This window comes from Vicia villosa, linkage group LG2 (genome assembly GCF_029867415.1).
Source record: "Vicia villosa cultivar HV-30 ecotype Madison, WI linkage group LG2, Vvil1.0, whole genome shotgun sequence".
In the NCBI taxonomy this organism is placed as follows: domain Eukaryota; kingdom Viridiplantae; phylum Streptophyta; class Magnoliopsida; order Fabales; family Fabaceae; genus Vicia; species Vicia villosa.
In genome coordinates, this window is record NC_081181.1 from 182,596,153 (window position 1) to 182,615,450 (window position 19,298).

The window sequence follows — 19,298 nt, forward strand, 5'->3', positions numbered from 1 at the left end:
TAATGGGGAACCCCGCGGGGAACGCCCCGTTCGGGGCCCCAAAGATGGGGAATTTTCCCCCGTGGGGGCGGGGATGGGGAGAAAAATTCCCCCGAGAGCATTTTGGGGACGGGGACGGGGAATACATCCCCCGCCCCGCGGGGACCCCGCCCCGCCTATTATTTTAATATAGTTAATTTAATATATATTTTAGATTAGGTTTTTTAGTCATTTCCTTTATGTTTATTTATAAAAATAAATAAATATTCATGTATTTATTAAGAGAGAGAAATGTAAATATTAGACCCTAAAAAAGTTGAAGCGTTTCATTTTCTTCTGCCAGACATTTAGAGTCTCAGACGTTAGACTCATTTTTTTCTTCTCCAGTCAAATCTCCATTCATCTTTCTCTTCCAATTCCATCTTCTCTGCTAGTGCCAAGGCTTACCACCGTCCATCATCTCTTCTATTTGGTGTGCTTCCATTTAGGGGTGTTCATGGGTCGGTTTGAGTTGAATTTAGTCAAAACCATAACCCAACCCGTATATGGTACACTGGTTTGGGTGAGCAAAAATAACCACCCACAATATCATTGGGTTGGGTTGGGTAAAACCACAAATTTGTGGGTTGGATTGGGTTGGGTAATGGGTTACCCAATATTATTTTTCCTTATATAATTATTAATGATATGTTACATTTTTTCTTAATAAATAATTTAACATATTACTGCTATTTTTTTAAACATCAAATCTCAAAATGTATAATGAAATTTATTATAAACATATATTTGTAAGAACTAAAGTTACATTACAGTAAAACCTAGAATTACATAAAATACTTGCAATTTATTATAATTAGCATCAAAATAATCCAAATGTGGCATCCTAAATAAGTTAAAATCATTACTTACTAAATAAAAGATGTTCAAAAAGTTGAAATTGAAACAAGCAAAATTAAAAACATCAAAGTCATCACCTGTTAAATTATAAAAAAAAAGAGAAAAAAATATAGTCACTCAATAACCCATGGGTTTTGTGGGTTGGGTGTGGGTTTACCCATAACCCAATTATTTTGAATGGGTTTTCATTTTAGAAAACCGTATTCACCCAATAACCCGACCCAACCCACTTTTTTGGATCGGTTTGGGTGGGTTTTACTGGGTTTATTGGGTTTACCCAACCCATGAACACCCCTACTTCCATTATTCACAGCTCTTACAATTTCATCAATAAGGTTTGATTTTCATAAATTTATTCATGTAATTATTTATAGGAAAAAATAGATTATTTCTCTTTGATTCTCATAAATCTGTTTATATTATTGTTTATAGAAAAAAGTAGATTGTTTCTCCTTGATTCTCATAAACCTGTTCATGTAATTGCTTATAGGAAAAGTTGATTATTTTGATTAACGTTAAATTAAATTGTTTAAAAAATTTAGAGTTATCAAATCATTTGCATATTAAAAAATATAAAATAATCAAAAAATTACTCATTTTTATCTCTTTTTAAATATTTTTGTGTTCATTTTTTAACTATACTATGCATTTGTAATTAAAATAATGTCATCAGTTTTTCCTTAAAAAATATTAAAATATACTTTTCCTATTTTTTATTAATATATCACACTATAATTTAATTTTTTATATTAAACAAAAAAAATATTACTTTTTTAATGAATAAATATATCATGCTATCACCCATAAAAAAACCAAATATCTTATATTTCTAATTATTAATGAAATAATAACATATAAGTATAAACAATAATATATCATGCTATCACCCATAAAAAAAATCATATATCTTATATTTCTAATTATAAGACCAAATCCATTAAGTGTAATGCATCATTAAAAAAATCATATATCTTATATCATGTTATCAGTATCACCCATAAAAAAAACAATATATCCTATTTTACACGAGTAAATATATCATGTATATACTTAAATAAATGTATTATCAATGTATATAATTAATTAATATATGTTATTATTTCTAATTGAAAAGTTACAGTAAATAAGGCATAATATATTTAGAAATAGAAGTATCTGCTCGAGGCTTGATTGCTTTACATGGATAGTTTCCTAATGAATAAAAATAGTAGGATTTTCTTGTGGAACTGCAGAGGTGCAGCTCACAAATCTTTTTACCGTTATTGTAAGCAATACGTTAGTGCTAATAATCCTAGTATGATAGTAATCATGGAGACAAGATGTGATCCCGCCAGACTGTCTCGTACTTTTAAAATGCTTGGCTATGATGGTTTTGAAGCTACGGAAGTGCATGGTTATTCAGGAGGAATAGCGATAGGATGGAAGCCAGAGCATATGAGAGTTCAGACTTGCATTAAGCATTTTCAGTACATGCATCTGATGGTGAATTATCCAAATAAGGCGCCTTGGTTTTTCACTGCTGTCTATGCGAGCCCGTTAGAAGAAAGACGAAAAATCTTATGGGAAGAGTTGAGGCATATTGCAGATATGATGCAAGAAGCTTGGATTTTTGCTGGAGATTTAAACGATATTACATCAGCAGATGAGAAAAGAGGAGGAGCTGCAATTTCTGTCCGTAAATGTAATAATTTTACTGAACGGATTAACAAATGTAAGTTGATTGATATGGGTGCAAGTGGTCCTAAGTTTACTTGGAGGGGCCCAATTTTTCATGGTGGACAGAGAATTTATGAGAGGTTGGACCGAGCCTTATGTAATACAAAATGGAGGGTTAACTTCCCTAATGGACACATTAAAGTGCTGTTGCGTTTGAATTTCTCAGACCATCATCCGTTACTGTTATCGCCGGTGGAAGTTCCAAATCACAATGCCAGTGCTCAGTTTCGTTTTGAAAGTGCATGGTTACTGCATTCGACCTATAGAGATATGTTGGAGAGCTGTTGGCGGAAGGAGGAGGATGTCACAACCAACTTGAAAAATGTGGAGAAAGGTGTTCAAATGTGGAAATTCCAGAATTTTAACCAAGTCTTAAAGATGAAAAGAGAGATTATGCAGAGGATTCACGGTGTGCAGCGTCGAATGCAGAATGGTAATGATAATATAGGAACCAGAAAATTGGAAAATAAGCTACAACAAGAGCTGCACGATATTATGGAAAAGGAAGAGCTTATGTGGTTTCAACGATCCCGCTCGAAATGGCTAGCTGACGGTGACAGGAACACTAAATTCTATCACCTCAAGACGGTAACGAGAAGAAGGAAAAATCATATCCACATGCTTAAAAATGATGCAGGTATGTGGATAGATGATCCTAGTCAGCTGCAAGCTATGGTGAATAATTACTATATGGATCTGTTTTCAGAAAATCAACTTATGAGGAAATGGTGGCAAACTGACATAACTTTTCCTGAGTTGGACAAAGACAATAAAGATAAGTTGGCAGCTCCCATTCGAGACGAGGAAGTCAGGCGAGCTATTTTCAACATGCAACCTTGGAAAGCTCCAGGGCCGGATGGTTTCCCAGCGGGTTTTTATCAAAACGCTTGGGGGACTGTTGGGAGTGCAGTGTGTGATTTTGTTAAAAATGTTTGGGACAAACCTTATATGATAGCCGAAGTTAACAAAACGGACATATGTTTGATACCTAAAATAGAGGACCCTGCGTATGTTAAGCAATTCCGGCCAATATCGTTGTGTAATACAATTTATAAAGTAATTACAAAAGTAGTGGTTGAAAGACTAAAGGATCATATCTCGAAGCTTGTCTCGCCGTTTCAAACTGGTTTTGTACCAGGGAGAAACATTCATGAGAACATTGTGGTAGCCAATGAAATGCTTCACTCCATGCATAAAATGAAAGGGAAGAAAGGAGCTTTTGCTATCAAAGTTGATCTTTCTAAAGCATATGATAAATTGAGCTGGGAGTTTATATGGCGGACGCTGGTGGAAATTCAGCTGCCGGATAATTTGATACAGGTTATTATGCACTCAGTTACGAGTGTAGAAACGAATGTTAAATGGAATGGTGCTAGATCGAAGTTTTTCAAACCTCATTGAGGGATTCGTCAAGGGGACCCCGTATCGCCGTATTTGTTTGTTTTGTGTATGGATAAGCTATCTCATCTCATTATGCATGCTGTTGAAAAAAGAAATTGGAAAGGAATTAAAATTGGGAAAGATGGTTTCAGCTTATCTCATCTCATGTTCGCGGATGACTTGCTTCTGTGTGGAGAAGCTAGTGAGTCACAAATGACATGTGTGATGGATATTTTGAAAAAAATTTGTGATATGTCGGGGCAAGAAGTGAGTAGTGAGAAAACCAGTATATATTTCTCCAAGAATGTTGATAGAAGAGTGAGAACTAGGCTTCTCAATATTGCAGGATTCCAAGAATCTCATGGCCTTGGAAAATACTTGGGAGCACCATTGATAGGAAGAGCTCCTAAAAGGGCAGATTATCAGTTTATTGTTGATCAAGTTAATTCTAAGCTTGCTATGTGGAAAGCCAGTCAGTTATCTTTCGCGGGCAGAGTGACTTTAGCAAAGAGTGTAATCGAAGCAATGCCCATTTACAATATGATGTCGTCCAAAATCCCTCAAGCTTGTTTGGACGATATTCAACGGATCCAAAGGAGTTTTATATGGGGAGATTCTGAGCAAAAACGAAGATGGCATGCTGTTAATTGGGAGGTTATCACGCTTCCAAAGAGTCTAGGGGGGCTTGGCCTGAGAAACTTAAAGGCTATGAATCAAGCGTGTTTGCTAAAACTTGGATGGAGTTTGCTGAACAATGGCTCAGATTTTTGGTGTACAGTTCTAAGAGAAAAATATGCTTGTAACATCGACAACACGGGAATATCGAAACGACCACAGGATTCCAATTTGTGGAAAATTCTTGTTGATCTTAAGCCATTAATGGATGAAAGTAGTTTTTGGATTGTAGGGAGAGGAGATGATATTGATGCTTGGAACTATGCTTGGATTGAAGAAGGATTGGTGGTGGACCAGATTATTCGCATTCCCCCGCAGCTAGAAGGGGCTTCAGTCAAAGATCTTGGCAAGGATGATGGTACCTGGAATTGGGAGTTAATGGAGGAATGGCTGCCAGTTGATATCAAGAACAAAATTGCAAGGCTTCTTCCGCCGCAAAGTAACAATGAACCGGATCTGCGAGTAGTAGCAGGGGGAAATAAGGTTGAGTTTACAGTATCATGCATGTACAATAATATTTGCGGTTTTGATAAGGCAGATGAGAATGAGATTTGGAGTAAAATCTGGAAGCTTACGGTAACAGAGCGTGTTCGACACTTCATGTGGTTAGTTATGCATGGTAAACTTCTCACAAATATGCAAAAAAAGAAGATGGGGCTTGGGCATGGTATGTGCAATTATTGTGGAGATACGGAGGATACGCTCATACATGTTCTACGGGACTGTCCGCTTGCTACAACTGTTTGGCTTCAGTTAGTCACCATAAGTCATAGGAACAATTTCTTTATGAGCACAGCTGAGTATTGGGTTTCCAACAACATCATGGATGTAACACCTTGGGGAAGGAATAGTAGATGGAAGGATATTTGGGCAATTGTCTGCCATTGCATATGGTCATGGAGAAATAAAGAGATATATGTGGAAAATTTTAGTAGGCCAGCTAATATCACTCACCATATTACTCAGATTAAAGAGGATTACGACAAAGCTATGCAAGCCAATAAAAAAGTCATCAGTCATGACCATGAGATAAAGCTAATTCGTTGGAATCCGCCTATTTTGAACTGTGTCAAAGTTAATACGGATGGAGCTCGCAAAGCAAATAAAGTTGCAGGATGTGGTGGTATTATTCGTGGCAGTCAGGGAGAATGGCTAGGAGGTTTTGCTAGAGCTACGGGAGAGTGTAGCGCGTTCGAAACTGAATTATGGGGTGTGATAGAAGGGTTGAAGTTGGCTTGGCATAAAGGTTTTCGAGAAATAGAGATAAATACGGATTCTTTGATGATTGTGAATGCTTTAAAAACGGGAAAATTTTCTAATACGTTAGGAGTTCCGTTAATAAGGCATATTCGAGAGTTGATGGAAAGGAATTGGGAGGTTAATATTCTGCACTGCTATCGGGAGGCTAATCAAGTTGCTGACGCATTAGCCAAACTGGGATGTATTTTAAATGTATCTTTAACAGTTTTTGAGGATTGTCCTCCGCAGGTTAGAGAGTTGTTTGAGGCTGATCTCAGGGGGCTTGCTACCCCGAGGTTTTCCGCTGTGTAGTTTTCTTTCCCGGGCTTAGGCCCTCATGCTTACCAAAAAAAAAAAAGTAAGACAGAGGTGAGAATTGTGCCGGTAGCACTGTCGTGTTGTTAACGTAAAGCATCTTAATTGGCTTGTTTGTTTATTTGGATTATTAGATGCACAGATTGTTAATTAGTACTATGTAATATAATTACTACTTGTTACTTTATAAATGACATAACTTTAGACAGTTGCTTCATTTACTAACACATAGGATTGAATCATAACTTTATATATGCAGAAACATACACATATATATGCAGAGACAGGATTCATTCCTAAATACTAGTAACTTTTTTTTTAAAATAGTGTATCTAATAGAGGCGGTTCTCTCAATTTGAGGTAGAAAAACTATGATCTTTCTCCAGCCTCATATTTCCTTTTATGCTGCCTTATCAATTTATTTTGTTAGCGCAAACTTATTCATGGAAAATACACAAGACAGAACAAGAGTGAACACAACACCCAAAACTGAACCATAAAAACAAACAGCTACTATATTGCAATTTAATTCAAAGTTACACTCAGTACCCCAAAGATCCTTGTAGTACATCAAATCAAAGTTATGCAGGTGTATCCGATATCTTACAGCCGAGGATTCATATATTTTTCTTGTTAATTGGTTGGAAAGATTTCCTCAGTATAAGCATAGAGAACTCTACATTGGTGGGATAAGTTATGCAGGTGAATCTATGTTTGATAAGTGTTACATCAGTTTTCCACTTTGCGCTTTATTTATGAATTCAGTGGAACTATTCGATTTCTTAAAAGTTAAATGATTATCAGGTCACTATGTTCCTCAATTGGCTCAAATTGTTTACGAGAGAAACAGAGGAATCAATAATCTAGTTATCAATCTTAAGGGATTTTTGTTAAGATTGTCAGTTCATCAGTATTGTCATGATGAGGACATATTACATAGCATTCAAAATCTCACCAACATAAAGATGTCAAACCAAATCATGAAACAAGTAATATCTCAATCTATAAAGAACATCTACATATCGAAATTACGGAACAACGCAAATTATAAAATTCTCAAAAAAATGTACAACAATGACAGTAGCATTCATGTCTACACATAAAATATGTTCAATCAATCACAGAAATTTAGAACAAAGTATTGATAAATATATGCAATGAAGAACATACCTGTGATGCTATTAGCAAGCAAACCAAAGTGTTTAGTGATGGGAAACAGATGTGTTACAGTACTTGTCTGGTCCAAGAGCCTGTCCTGCATTCAACATTAAGAACTAAGCATACCACACAAATAGTCATACCAACAAACTTAAAAACTTAACAACCGACATCCTCCACCCGCTGGAACCTTGTTGGACCTTGAAGAAAAACCAAGAATCTCACATAGCAAGCATTAAGAAAATCTTGATATTGAAACCTAGAAATATTAGCATTATAAAAACTCTCAAATTTTAAAGATTTGTCATTTTTTTCTATTAGCATTATAAAAACTCTCAAATCTTGATATTGAAACATATAAAAATTAGCTTTATAAAGATCAATAAATAAAATGTCAGTATCTGTGAGTGACATTCAACTAAATATATATTGAATCAACTAATAATGGTGAGTGACATTCAACTAATAATGGTGTATCGTTTAACTATGAATTTGAATCCAGAGACAAGAGTATGAAAATCTGGAAAACATGGTTTCATTATCTTCATTCTCCTTCATTTTGAACCATTTATATTATTGAATCAAGAGCCCATTTTTGACTTCTCTGATTTGTTGATGTCATTCGTATGTGCTAACTAGAGAGTCAAGTAGTATTCATCATGGTAGTTTTTATCTTGTGCTAAAGTTTTTAAGTTTTCTTGTCAAGAAGGGATAGAGTATCTTTGTGTGTATAAATTCTTTGTTTGCCAACAACAACAATATGACTTTTTTTAGCCATGTCCCATAGTTTCTCGAGCACAAAGTGTGTAGCAACGAAAAGGATAAAGATAATATGGATAAAGGATCACTCACTATTAGAGTATTAGCTTAAGCATTAGAGTCAGTCAGTATGTTACTGACACCTGGCAGTTTGTACTCAGTAGTTACAGGCTACTACAGGTCACAACTTGTAGTATATAAACAAGTTGTGATACCTGATGTAACTAACTTTTCACAATTGAAAATCAGTTACAACTGAAATGAAAGTTCAATCATTCTCTCTTTCTATTATGGTATCAGAGCCTATCGATCGGACCATGGGCCGCCCACCATTAATATCCACGCACCAAGCCCAAAAGAGTGCTGGGCGAGAGGGGGTGTATTAGGAAGATCCTAAAGTCCCACATTGGCTAGAGATAGAGCTTTCAAAGAATATATATAGAGGGACACTCCTCACCTTACCGACCGGTTTTGTAAGGATGAATTAGGTCAAACTCTATTATGGTATCAGTTTAGCTTCTCCGATCCATGGACTCACAGCCAGGATCTCCCTCTTCCGCTCACGTTTCGTCTCCGGCGGCGCCGTCTGCGGCGGTGATGGACGAATCACGCCGTCTTCAGTTTGCGCTGAAGATCGCATACAAACTCGACGACAAAAACTTCCATCTATGGCGTCAGCAAGTGGAGCCTTACATCAACGCACACAATCTCACAGATCTGGTGGTTTGTGCGCGTGTTCCTCCCAAATTTCTCTCCGATGACGATCGTCTTCAAGGTATCGTCAATCCTCTCTATTCCTCGTGGCTTCAGAAAGATCAGCTACTCTTGTCGTGGTTGCAATCAACGCTCTCCAGCGAAATCATGTCTCGCGTCATTGGATGCGTTCACTCTCATCAACTTTGGGATCGGTTGTTCAACTACTTCCAAAAGCAGACTCGTGCACGAGCAAGACAACTTCGCGTTGAACTTCGCTCTGCTTCTCTGGATTCGCAATCAATTTCTGATTATCTGCTTCAGATTCGTCAAACTGTTGATGCTTTAGCCTCTATTGGTGATCCTGTTCCGTCCACGCATCACATTGATGTTATCCTTGAAGGATTACCGAGTGAGTATGCTTCGGTTGTGTCTGTTGTAGAGAGTAAGTTTGGAGATATGGATCTAGATGAAGTGGAGATTCTTCTCATTGCTCATAAACTGAGGTTGAACAAGTTCAAGAAAACCTCTGTTCCAGATCTGGCTTCGTTGAATCTCACTCAAGCTTCATCCCAACCTCCAGCCTCTGAAACTCCTCCGGTTAGTGCTGTTGAATCTACTCCCTCTGTCCCTGCCTCCCCTTCTCCTGAGCCTGAATATGCTTCCTTCAGAGGTGGAAGGTCCTATAGAGGTGGCAGAGGTGGTAGAGGTAGAGGAGGCAGAAATTCTGGTGTTCAGTGTCAAGTCTGTTCCAAAGCTGGTCACACAGCCTTGAACTGTTGGCATAGATATAATCAACAGTTTCAACCTCAAGTTGCCTATGCTAGCACTCCTTTTGCACCTGTGCAGTGGACTCCTCCTCAGGTTGCTTATGCTCAAATTCCTGCAAATGTTTGGACTAGATCTACTGCCAGTGCTACATCACAAGCTAGACCTGCTATTACATTAACTCCTAGTGCTTTCATTGCTAATGCTGCCCAACCTCAGGCTGCTGCCACTTGGTACCCTGATTCAGGTGCCTCTTTTCATGTCACTAATGATGCCAACAATCTCCAACAGCACACTCCTTTTGAAGGCCATGACCAAATCTTTATAGGAAATGGTCAAGGTCTGCATATCAATTCAGCTGGCTCTAGTCAGTTTTTCTCTACTTGTCAATCTCACACACCTCTCACACTTAAAAATCTTCTTCATGTTCCCTCAATTACCAAAAATCTTATCAGTGTTAGTCAATTTTGTAAGGATAGTCAAGTCTATTTTCTGTTCACTTCTGACACATGTCTTGTTAAATCACAGGTGTCTAATGTTGTTCTTCTGGTTGGTAGAGTTGGTCCTGATGGCCTCTATGAGTTTCCTCCTTTTGCTGTCTCAAAGCCTACTCAGTCTACTGTCAGTTCCAAGCCTCCTTTGTCCTTAGTTAGTCCTAATAAAATAGTGCCTAGTGTTCAGGCTACTACTATTTCCCCTTCCCTATCCAATGTATGGCATCTTAGGCTAGGCCACCCTAATGCTCATGTGCTGAAACTTGTATTACAAAGTTGTAATTTGTCTCATTCTAATAAAAATCTTGATACCTTTTGTTCTGCCTGCTGTGTTGGTAAAGCTCACAGATTACACTCTCCCTTATCTCAAACTACATATCATTTTCCTCTTGAACTTGTGTACTGTGATCTTTGGGGTCCCTCCCCTCAATCCTCTACCCAAGGTTTTCATTATTATATCTCCTTTGTTGATGCCTTTTCTAAATTCACTTGGCTGTACTTACTGAAATCTAAGGTTGATGCTCTCAATGTCTTCAAACAGTTTAAAGCCCTAGTTGAGTTACAACTTGGATATCCTATTAAGGCTATTCAATCTGATTGGGGTGGAGAGTTTAGGCCCTTTTCCAAATTTTTGGCAGATCTGGGCATTCAGCATAGGGTTATTTGTCCCCACACACATCACCAAAATGGTGTGGTAGAAAGAAAACATAGGCACATAGTTGACTTAGGCCTTACCTTGTTGAGTCATGCTGCCCTACCTTTGACCTACTGGGATTTTGCCTTTACCACAGCTGTCTACTTAATTAACAGACTTCCCTCTTCTTCAGTGCAGTTTCAAGTACCCTATACTCTTCTGTTCAAAACTGCTCCTGACTACAAATTTTTAAAGGCTTTTGGTTGTGCTTGTTTCCCTCTATTGAGACCTTATAATGCCCACAAACTTGAGTTTAGGTCTCATGAATGTTTGTTCTTGGGTTATTCCACTTCCCACAAGGGTTACAAGTGTCTCTCTCCCTCTGGAAGAATGTACATCTCCAAGGATGTCCTCTTCAATGAGTCTAGATTTCCCTTTCTAGAGTTGTTTTCAAAACCAGCCACTTCTCATTCCTCCTCTTCTCTAAAAGCCTCTAGTATCTCTTCTCTACACTCTCTTTTACCTCCTTCATCTTCTTCTCCATCTACTTCTCTACCTATGCCTACTCCTCTTACAGCTGTCCCTATCTCAAGTCCTGTGTCAGCTCCTTCACCTGCTCCTGTCAGTTCTGACCCTTCCTTGTCTCCTACTGTTTCTTCTTCAAACCTCTCTATTTCTCCTAGCTCTACTTCTTCTTCTCCCAGTGTACCTCTCAATGCCATCCCTGTTGCTCACATTCCCATCAACAATCATTCTATGACTACTAGAGCCAAAGCTGGCTTCACTCAGCCTAGACTACATCCCTCTTTGCTGCTAGCTCACTCTGAGCCAAAGTCTGTCAAGCAGGCTCTCACAGATGATAAGTGGAAAGCTGCTATGCAAGCTGAGTTTGATGCCTTATGCAAGAATCAAACCTGGTCCCTTGTTTCTCTCCCTCCTAACAGACAATCTATTGGCTGCAAATGGGTTTTCCGTGTTAAGGAAAATCCTGATGGCTCTGTTAATAGGTACAAGGCCAGGCTTGTTGCCAAGGGCTTCCACCAACAGCAGGGGTTTGACTACAATGAGACCTTTTCCCCTGTGGTTAAGCCTATTACCATCAGAATCATTCTTACTATTGCTCTCTCCAGACATTGGTCCATCCAACAGTTGGATGTCAACAATGCTTTCCTTAATGGATTGCTCACTGAGGAGGTATACATGGAGCAGCCCCCTGGTTTTGTTTCCTCTGATCCCACCCTGGTTTGCAAACTTCAGAAGGCCCTCTATGGTCTGAAGCAAGCTCCTAGGCAATGGTTTGAGAGATTACAACAGGCTCTTGTTCTTCTTCATTTCACTCCTAGCAAATGTGATCCCTCACTTTTTATATACTCCTCCAATGGCCATGTCATTTATCTCCTAGTGTATGTTGATGATATAATCATCACTGGAAGTGACTCAAAGTTGTTGCAACAGGTTATCTCCAAGCTCAACACTGCCTTCTCTCTCAAGCATCTTGGTGATCTTGATTATTTCTTGGGCATTGAAGTTAAGGCTACTTCTAATGGCTCCATGCTGCTCACACAGTCCAAGTACATTAGGGACCTTTTGCACAGGACCAAAATGTCTGACTGCAGTCCTGTCAGCTCCCCCATGCAATCTTCTTGCAAACTCACCAAGACTGGCTCAGCTGCCCTCTCTGACCCTTTCATGTATAGGTCTGTAGTTAGGGCTTTACAATATGCCACCATTACTAGGCCAGACATTGCTTTCTCTGTGAACAAAGTCTGCCAGTTCATGTCTCACCCTCTAGAGACCCATTGGGTTGCAGTCAAACGCATCCTTCGTTACCTCAAGGGCACACAGTCTCATGGCCTTCATCTGTCTCCCCTGACCTCCAGCCAACCACCCCCTGTCAAGGTGTTTTGTGATGCTGACTGGGCATCTGATCCAGATGATAGGAGGAGTACATCTGGTGCTGCTATCTACTTTGGTCCCAACCTAATCTCTTGGTGGTCCAAGAAGCAGCCTGTAGTGGCTAGGTCCAGCACAGAAGCAGAGTATAGGAGTTTGGCTCAAGCTACTGCAGACCTGCTCTGGCTCCAAACATTGTTCACTGAGCTTGGCATTACTATTCAACAGCCTCTTGTTCTTTGTGACAATCAATCAGCTGTTCTGCTTGCTCATAACCCTATTTTACATTCTCGTACCAAGCATATGGAGATTGATCTCTTCTTTGTCAGAGAGAAGGTCATAGCTAAAACCATTGCTGTTGCCCACATTCCTGGTGTTGATCAAGTGGCTGATACTCTCACCAAACCTCTTCCTTCAACAAGGTTCCTGGAATTCAGACACAAACTCAGGGTTGCTAGCTCCCCATGAGTTTGTGGGGGGGGGTATTAGAGTATTAGCTTAAGCATTAGAGTCAGTCAGTATGTTACTGACACCTGGCAGTTTGTACTCAGTAGTTACAGGCTACTACAGGTCACAACTTGTAGTATATAAACAAGTTGTGATACCTGATGTAACTAACTTTTCACAATTGAAAATCAGTTACAACTGAAATGAAAGTTCAATCATTCTCTCTTTCTATTACTCACAAAGTTTATATTGGTTCACCCTATTAACGAGAGGTTAGTCAAATCCTATCATACTCAAGAGATTTCCGCTATAATGACACTTGATTACGAGCAACCACTAAAGACAACCTAATCTTAGATTTTCTTGTCTTAAGGTAGAGGACATCCTTGCCTTAGTTTGCCTGACACTAAAGGGCTTTGGAAAAATTACAAAATATTCTCAGGTAAATCACCTAAGAATAAAGATTTTAGATACCTTATGGAGAACATTAATTCAAAGCTCACAAACTAGAAGGCCAAGAATTTGTCTTTTGTTGGTAGAGTTGTCATTGCTGCCAAGTCCGTTATTGAAGCAATGCCAACTTACATTATGCTGTCATATGCTCTACACAAGGAAGGTCTTAAGGAGATTCAAAGATGCAAAGAAAATTTGTTTGGGGCGATACTGATGAAGAGAAACACGTGCATATTGTCAAGTGTAGTACCCTTACTACTCCTAAGATAGCGGGGGTCTGGGTCTGAAGAATTTGGTAACAAATAATGAAGCTTGCTTACTGAAACTTGGTTGGAAATTCATGAATGGCAGAGGAAATAAGCATGTGAGATACATTATCACCAAGAGTAATGATTCTAACTTTTGAAGGAATTTGGGAAAGAACTGAGATTTGCTGCAACGAAATTCTTTTTGGGATATTAGTAATGGGGAATCAACGAATGTTTGGAATCATGTATGGCTCCTTTCGAGGGTGCTTTCTGCTTCCAGTATTGCTAACCATGATGACATTCCTTCTCTCAATATCGCTGAGCTGACATTGTTACGAGTAATGGGGATTGGAACACTGATATTCTGCTACCGAGCTAATATGCCCAATAGGACTCGAATTATTTCCACCAGCAGTCTTCATCTCCGGCAACAAAGTAAACTCCCATTGATTATGTTCCTTCCATATCTGATGAGAGGCTCTGATTTCATAAATATGGTACCGCAGAGCTTTGGTAAAAATCAGATGTTGCAGAGTAATAATTATTGATCAACACCATAAACTTTCTACTTCAAAATTGTAAACCTGAAATGAAACAAAATAGTATTCCAAATTTCTATTGTAATATGGTTGTTTAAAAACTGGATCAGTTTTCCTTTTGGCAGGAACACTATAGCAATGGATGATTATAAAACCAAACCTATGTTCGTGATTCTATTTAATTTAATTGACTGATATAGTCATTGATGAAATCCAACCTATACAAAACTGGCTAAGTATCAGGAGACAGCTATTGCACTGGACATTATTAAGAAAATTGAATGCGGTTGCACTGTATAAATACAACTTATCAGCTCGGAAAGAATTCAGTCAAGGAACAGCAGGGACCGGAACAATTCCCAATTTTCTGCGAACATCTTCTAAATCTTCATGAAAATGCTGCTCATAATACACACACATTAGATCATTGCATTGTGTGCCGGCACGAAGAGCCCATGGGAAGTAGTGTTGAAAAAACAATTTTCTCTGTTTTTCGCTGAATCTTGCTGTGCCCCCTACAACAGACATCATGCACATAGGAAGATACATCTGTTGAAACTCGATTACTTTCAGCGCTGACTCCCCAATCAAGTTAGTAGGAAGGTCAAAAAGGGTGTGCCAGAAGTCATGAACCTCACGAGCTCGCATTGCAACGTAGGCCAGCTCATCTGTATCCATGAACCGCACAGGAGGCCGATCGTCTGGTGAAAAGTTCCTGGATCCCATAAATCTAGCATAGGCAGCACCAAATGTATTTGGTGGAAGGTCCCAAGCATGTCCTACATTTGCCGATACAACACGAGGGCGCTCCAACAGTACTGCCTATTAAACAAGATTATATAAGAAAAAGCACTCAACATTTAACCTCAACAACAAGAACAAGAAGATGGTATCACAACATGATGAGCAATGAAAATAGCGAAAAAGGTAATGAGAAACGATTACCGACCCTTCCTTCGGGGGAAGATTTCATCCTTTGAAGAACCCTTTCAAAGGCAGGTTTTCCAGTTGTTTCACCAAGAGCCGCTATCAAATCAGCTCTACGCGGATTCAAAAGCGCTCCGACCGCTGAACCAAATGCCACCGCAGCCTGCTGCCATGTCTTAAGCTTGATTCTACCACCGTCCACCATTCCAACTTCCTTGATTAAACCTAAAACATAACAAAATATAATATCATCATCCATTCTGATTTGATTATTCTCAGGCAGCAAACCCTAATTTCTCAATACTCTTAGATGTTTCAAAGTGCATATCAGCCACAATCAATAACCCTAAAAAGCTAATTAGAACCTTAACAAGCATAAAAAGAACCTTAAATTCTCATCAACATTCACTTTACTCTCAAGCAAATTAAGATTTTCAGCGCAACAATCACAATAAGAACAAGCAATTGTCACAAAAAAAGAGAAAAGAGATCGAGCCAAAATACAATGAACATGGATGAATGAATACCTAGGTTGAAGAGTGAATATGGAGAAGACGCGTTAGGGTTCGTATTTTAGCTTTGGATTCAAATCAAGTGCAAGTAGCGACGGTGTTTCTGATTGTTTCGGAAGCTAAATTCTTTATGCTAAATCTCTTCCTCCCATTCTCATCAAACAAATGTAACTAATCAATTTTTTTTCTTGACACAAATGTAACTAATCAATTTAACTCTAATTAAACTATCAAGAATTTGATTCTTAAATTATTTAAATTAATTTAAAATATTTGAACTCTTATTTTACCCAATTTAATATTTCTTAAGAGATTAAATTAAATAACGATTTAAATTTTTATTTGATTTCAATAATTTAAAAACTCAAATAGTGATAGCTTATGGATTCTTCTTTTTTAGAAACATGAAAATTGTATTGATTATAGGATGAGAAAAAAAGATATGCACAGTGTAAAATATTTTTACACTGTCAACTAATCACAACTATGTATTCAATTAAAACACAATTTTAATTTTAAAAAATTAATATGACATGGTAAATGTAAGGATTTCGATTGGTTGTATGTGTGAAGTTAGTTTACATTGTCAGTGCATACCTTTAAACTCTTATAGGATTACGAATATAGAACATGCATGTTGAGGAGATTAAAGATTTTGATGGAATTGATGAATTATGTGAAATTCTGGTACTTAGATCACAAGTGTCCTAAGAGATGTCGAGACAATGATCTCTAAATAACACACAATGACAAGATATACAATAAAATAGTGCGGAAACTTAAATAAACACAAGAAATTGTTCACCCAGTTTGGTATATAACAATACCTACTCTAGGGACTACCAAGTCAGGGATAAGCCCATTATGATAGTTAGCACATACGAATGACATCAACAAATCAGAGAAGTCAAAAATGGGCTCTTGATTCAATAATATAAATGGTTCAAAATGAAGGAGAATGAAGATAATGAAACCATGTTTTCCAGATTTTCATACTCTTGTCTCTGGATTCAAATTCATAGTTAAACGATACACCATTATTAATAATGTACCTTTTTATTGACCGAATCTAGCTTGCATTGTTAAACAGATATGAAAAAGAAGCATAAGTAAACACAAAATTCAGTGGTTGGTGTCCATAACTACTTATGGAGAAAAGTTAAAACAATTAAGCCTACTTGGCAAAATGTAGTGCTTGTGATGTCTAGGAATAATAGCCAACAACTGCTATTGCCGAATACCCTCATTATTTGTGTATACTTGGCATGTAAGAAGTCTTTATTAGTGGAAAATAATTATCTAAATCATCTCAAACTCAAAGTAAGACAGAGGTGAGAATTGTGCCGGTAGCACTGTCGTGTTGTTAACGTAAAGCATCTTAATTGGCTTGTTTGTTTATTTGGATTATTAGATGCACAGATTGTTAATTAGTACTATGTAATATAATTACTACATGTTACTTTATAAATGACATAACTTTAGACAGTTGCTTCATTTACTAACACATAGGATTGAATCATAACTTTATATATGCAGAAACATACACATATATATGCAGAGACAGGATTCATTCCTAAATACTAGTAACTTTTTTTTTAAAATAGTGTATCTAATAGAGGCGGTTCTCTCAATTTGAGGTAGAAAAACTATGATCTTTCTCCAGCCTCATATTTCCTTTTATGCTGCCTTATCAATTTATTTTGTTATCGCAAACTTATTCATGGAAAATACGCAAGACAGAACAAGAGTGAACACAACACCCAAAACTGAACCATAAAAACAAACAGCTACTATATTGCAATTTAATTCAAAGTTACACTCAGTACCCCAAAGATCCTTGTAGTACATCAAATCAAAGTTATGCAGGTGTATCCGATATCTTACAGCCGAGGATTCATATATTTTTCTTGTTAATTGGTTGGAAAGATTTCCTCAGTATAAGCATAGAGAACTCTACATTGGTGGGATAAGTTATGCAGGTGAATCTATGTTTGATAAGTGTTACATCAGTTTTCCACTTTGCGCTTTATTTATGAATTCAGTGGAACTATTCGATTTCTTAAAAGTTAAATGATTATCAGGTCACTATGTTCCTCAATTGGCTCAAATTGTTTACGAGAGAAACAGAGGAATCAATAATCTAGTTATCAATCTTAAGGGATTTTTGGTAAGATTGTTAGTTCATCAGTATTGTCATGATGAGGACATATTACATAGCATTCAAAATCTCACCAACATAAAGATGTCAAACCAAATCATGAAACAAGTAATATCTCAATCTATAAAGAACATCTACATATCGAAATTACGGAACAACGCAAATTATAAAATTCTCAAAAAAATGTACAACAATGACAGTAGCATTCATGTCTACACATAAAATATGTTCAATCAATCACAGAAATTTAAAACAAAGTATTGATAAATATATGCAATGAAGAACATACCTGTGATGCTATTAGCAAGCAAACCAAAGTGTTTAGTGATGGGAAACAGATGTGTTACAGTACTTGTCTGGTCCAAGAGCCTGTCCTGCATTCAACATTAAGAACTAAGCATACCACACAAATAGTCATACCAACAAACTTAAAAACTTAACAACCGACATCCTCCACCCGCTGGAACCTTGTTGGACCTTGAAGAAAAACCAAGAATCTCACATAGCAAGCATTAAGAAAATCTTGATATTGAAACCTAGAAATATTAGCATTATAAAAACTCTCAAATTTTAAAGATTTGTCATTTTTTTTCTATTAGCATTATAAAAACTCTCAAATCTTGATATTGAAACATATAAAAATTAGCTTTATAAAGATCAATAAATAAAATGTCAGTATCTGTGAGTGACATTCAACTAAATATATAAGATACCAAAAGGAAGAGGTCCTAATGTTTAACATAATCAAAACTAACTCTAAGAACTACACAAACATTAACAATCAACATATCAATATCAAAATTGCAAAAGCCCTAAATGTTAAGGGTGTCAGTATACCTGATAATACACAAATTCACCAAAGCAAGGAGGAGTGACACCTCACACGCCTTACGGTCAACCAAAAGAGTGAAAATCACCTGAAACACACAAGTTCAGGAGAGAAAAAGATGATGAAAGATGAGAATCGCAGAAAAAGGAATCGAAACGAAGAACACAATCGGAATATGAAAGTTCACCGATCAATTTCATTTTCGATGATGAAGAAAACGATCGCTATTAGTTTTTTATGTGAATCGCTCCTTGAATGCTTCGAAATCGCACCGGAATCGCTTTTTAGGTTTTAGGTTCAGCTTATAAGCTTCCTGAACACTTTTTAGGTGAATGTCATTTGGTTGAGGTGTTTAACACCAATAATTTAATAAAATTATTATTATTATTATTAAAAAATAGTAAAATATATGAAATTGATGATTTAATATAGTTCAGTTTTTAGTTTTACTTTTTTTTCTATTTTTATAAATTTTATTTTTTGGTAGATAATTGATTTATAAAAAAAATCAATTAAAGTTTAGTTTAGTTATAAATAATTAATTTAATTTTTATTTAAAAAAATTAATGAAATAATTAATTATTG

At 37.1% G+C, this 19,298-nt stretch overlaps 1 protein-coding gene and 1 pseudogene across 1 annotated transcript; both read right to left on the reverse strand.

The window, feature by feature from the left end:
* The window catches only part of LOC131653190 (ubiquinone biosynthesis protein COQ4 homolog, mitochondrial-like), a 38,570-nt pseudogene that overhangs the window by 6,473 nt on the left and 12,799 nt on the right, over positions 1-19,298 (reverse strand).
* On the reverse strand, positions 14,434-15,427 carry LOC131653189 (ubiquinone biosynthesis protein COQ4 homolog, mitochondrial-like). The gene is made up of 2 exons (XM_058923277.1): positions 15,237-15,427; positions 14,434-15,109 (listed from the first exon to the last, which is right to left on the reverse strand). The coding sequence occupies exons 1-2, from the start codon at positions 15,417-15,419 to the stop codon at positions 14,618-14,620; spliced, it is 675 nt and encodes a 224-aa protein (XP_058779260.1). The 5' UTR covers positions 15,420-15,427; the 3' UTR covers positions 14,434-14,617.

What these genes read in the sequence shown, in the direction of transcription:
- LOC131653189 (XM_058923277.1), bottom strand. Translation starts at nt 15,419, where the DNA reads ATGGTGGACGGTGGTAGAATCAAGCTTAAGACATGGCAGCAGGCTGCG. An exon ending in AATCTTCCCCCGAAGGAAGG is followed by an intron (nt 15,110 to 15,236) that starts GTCGGTAATCGT and finishes CTTGTTTAATAG; the next exon opens with GCAGTACTGTTGGAGCGCCC.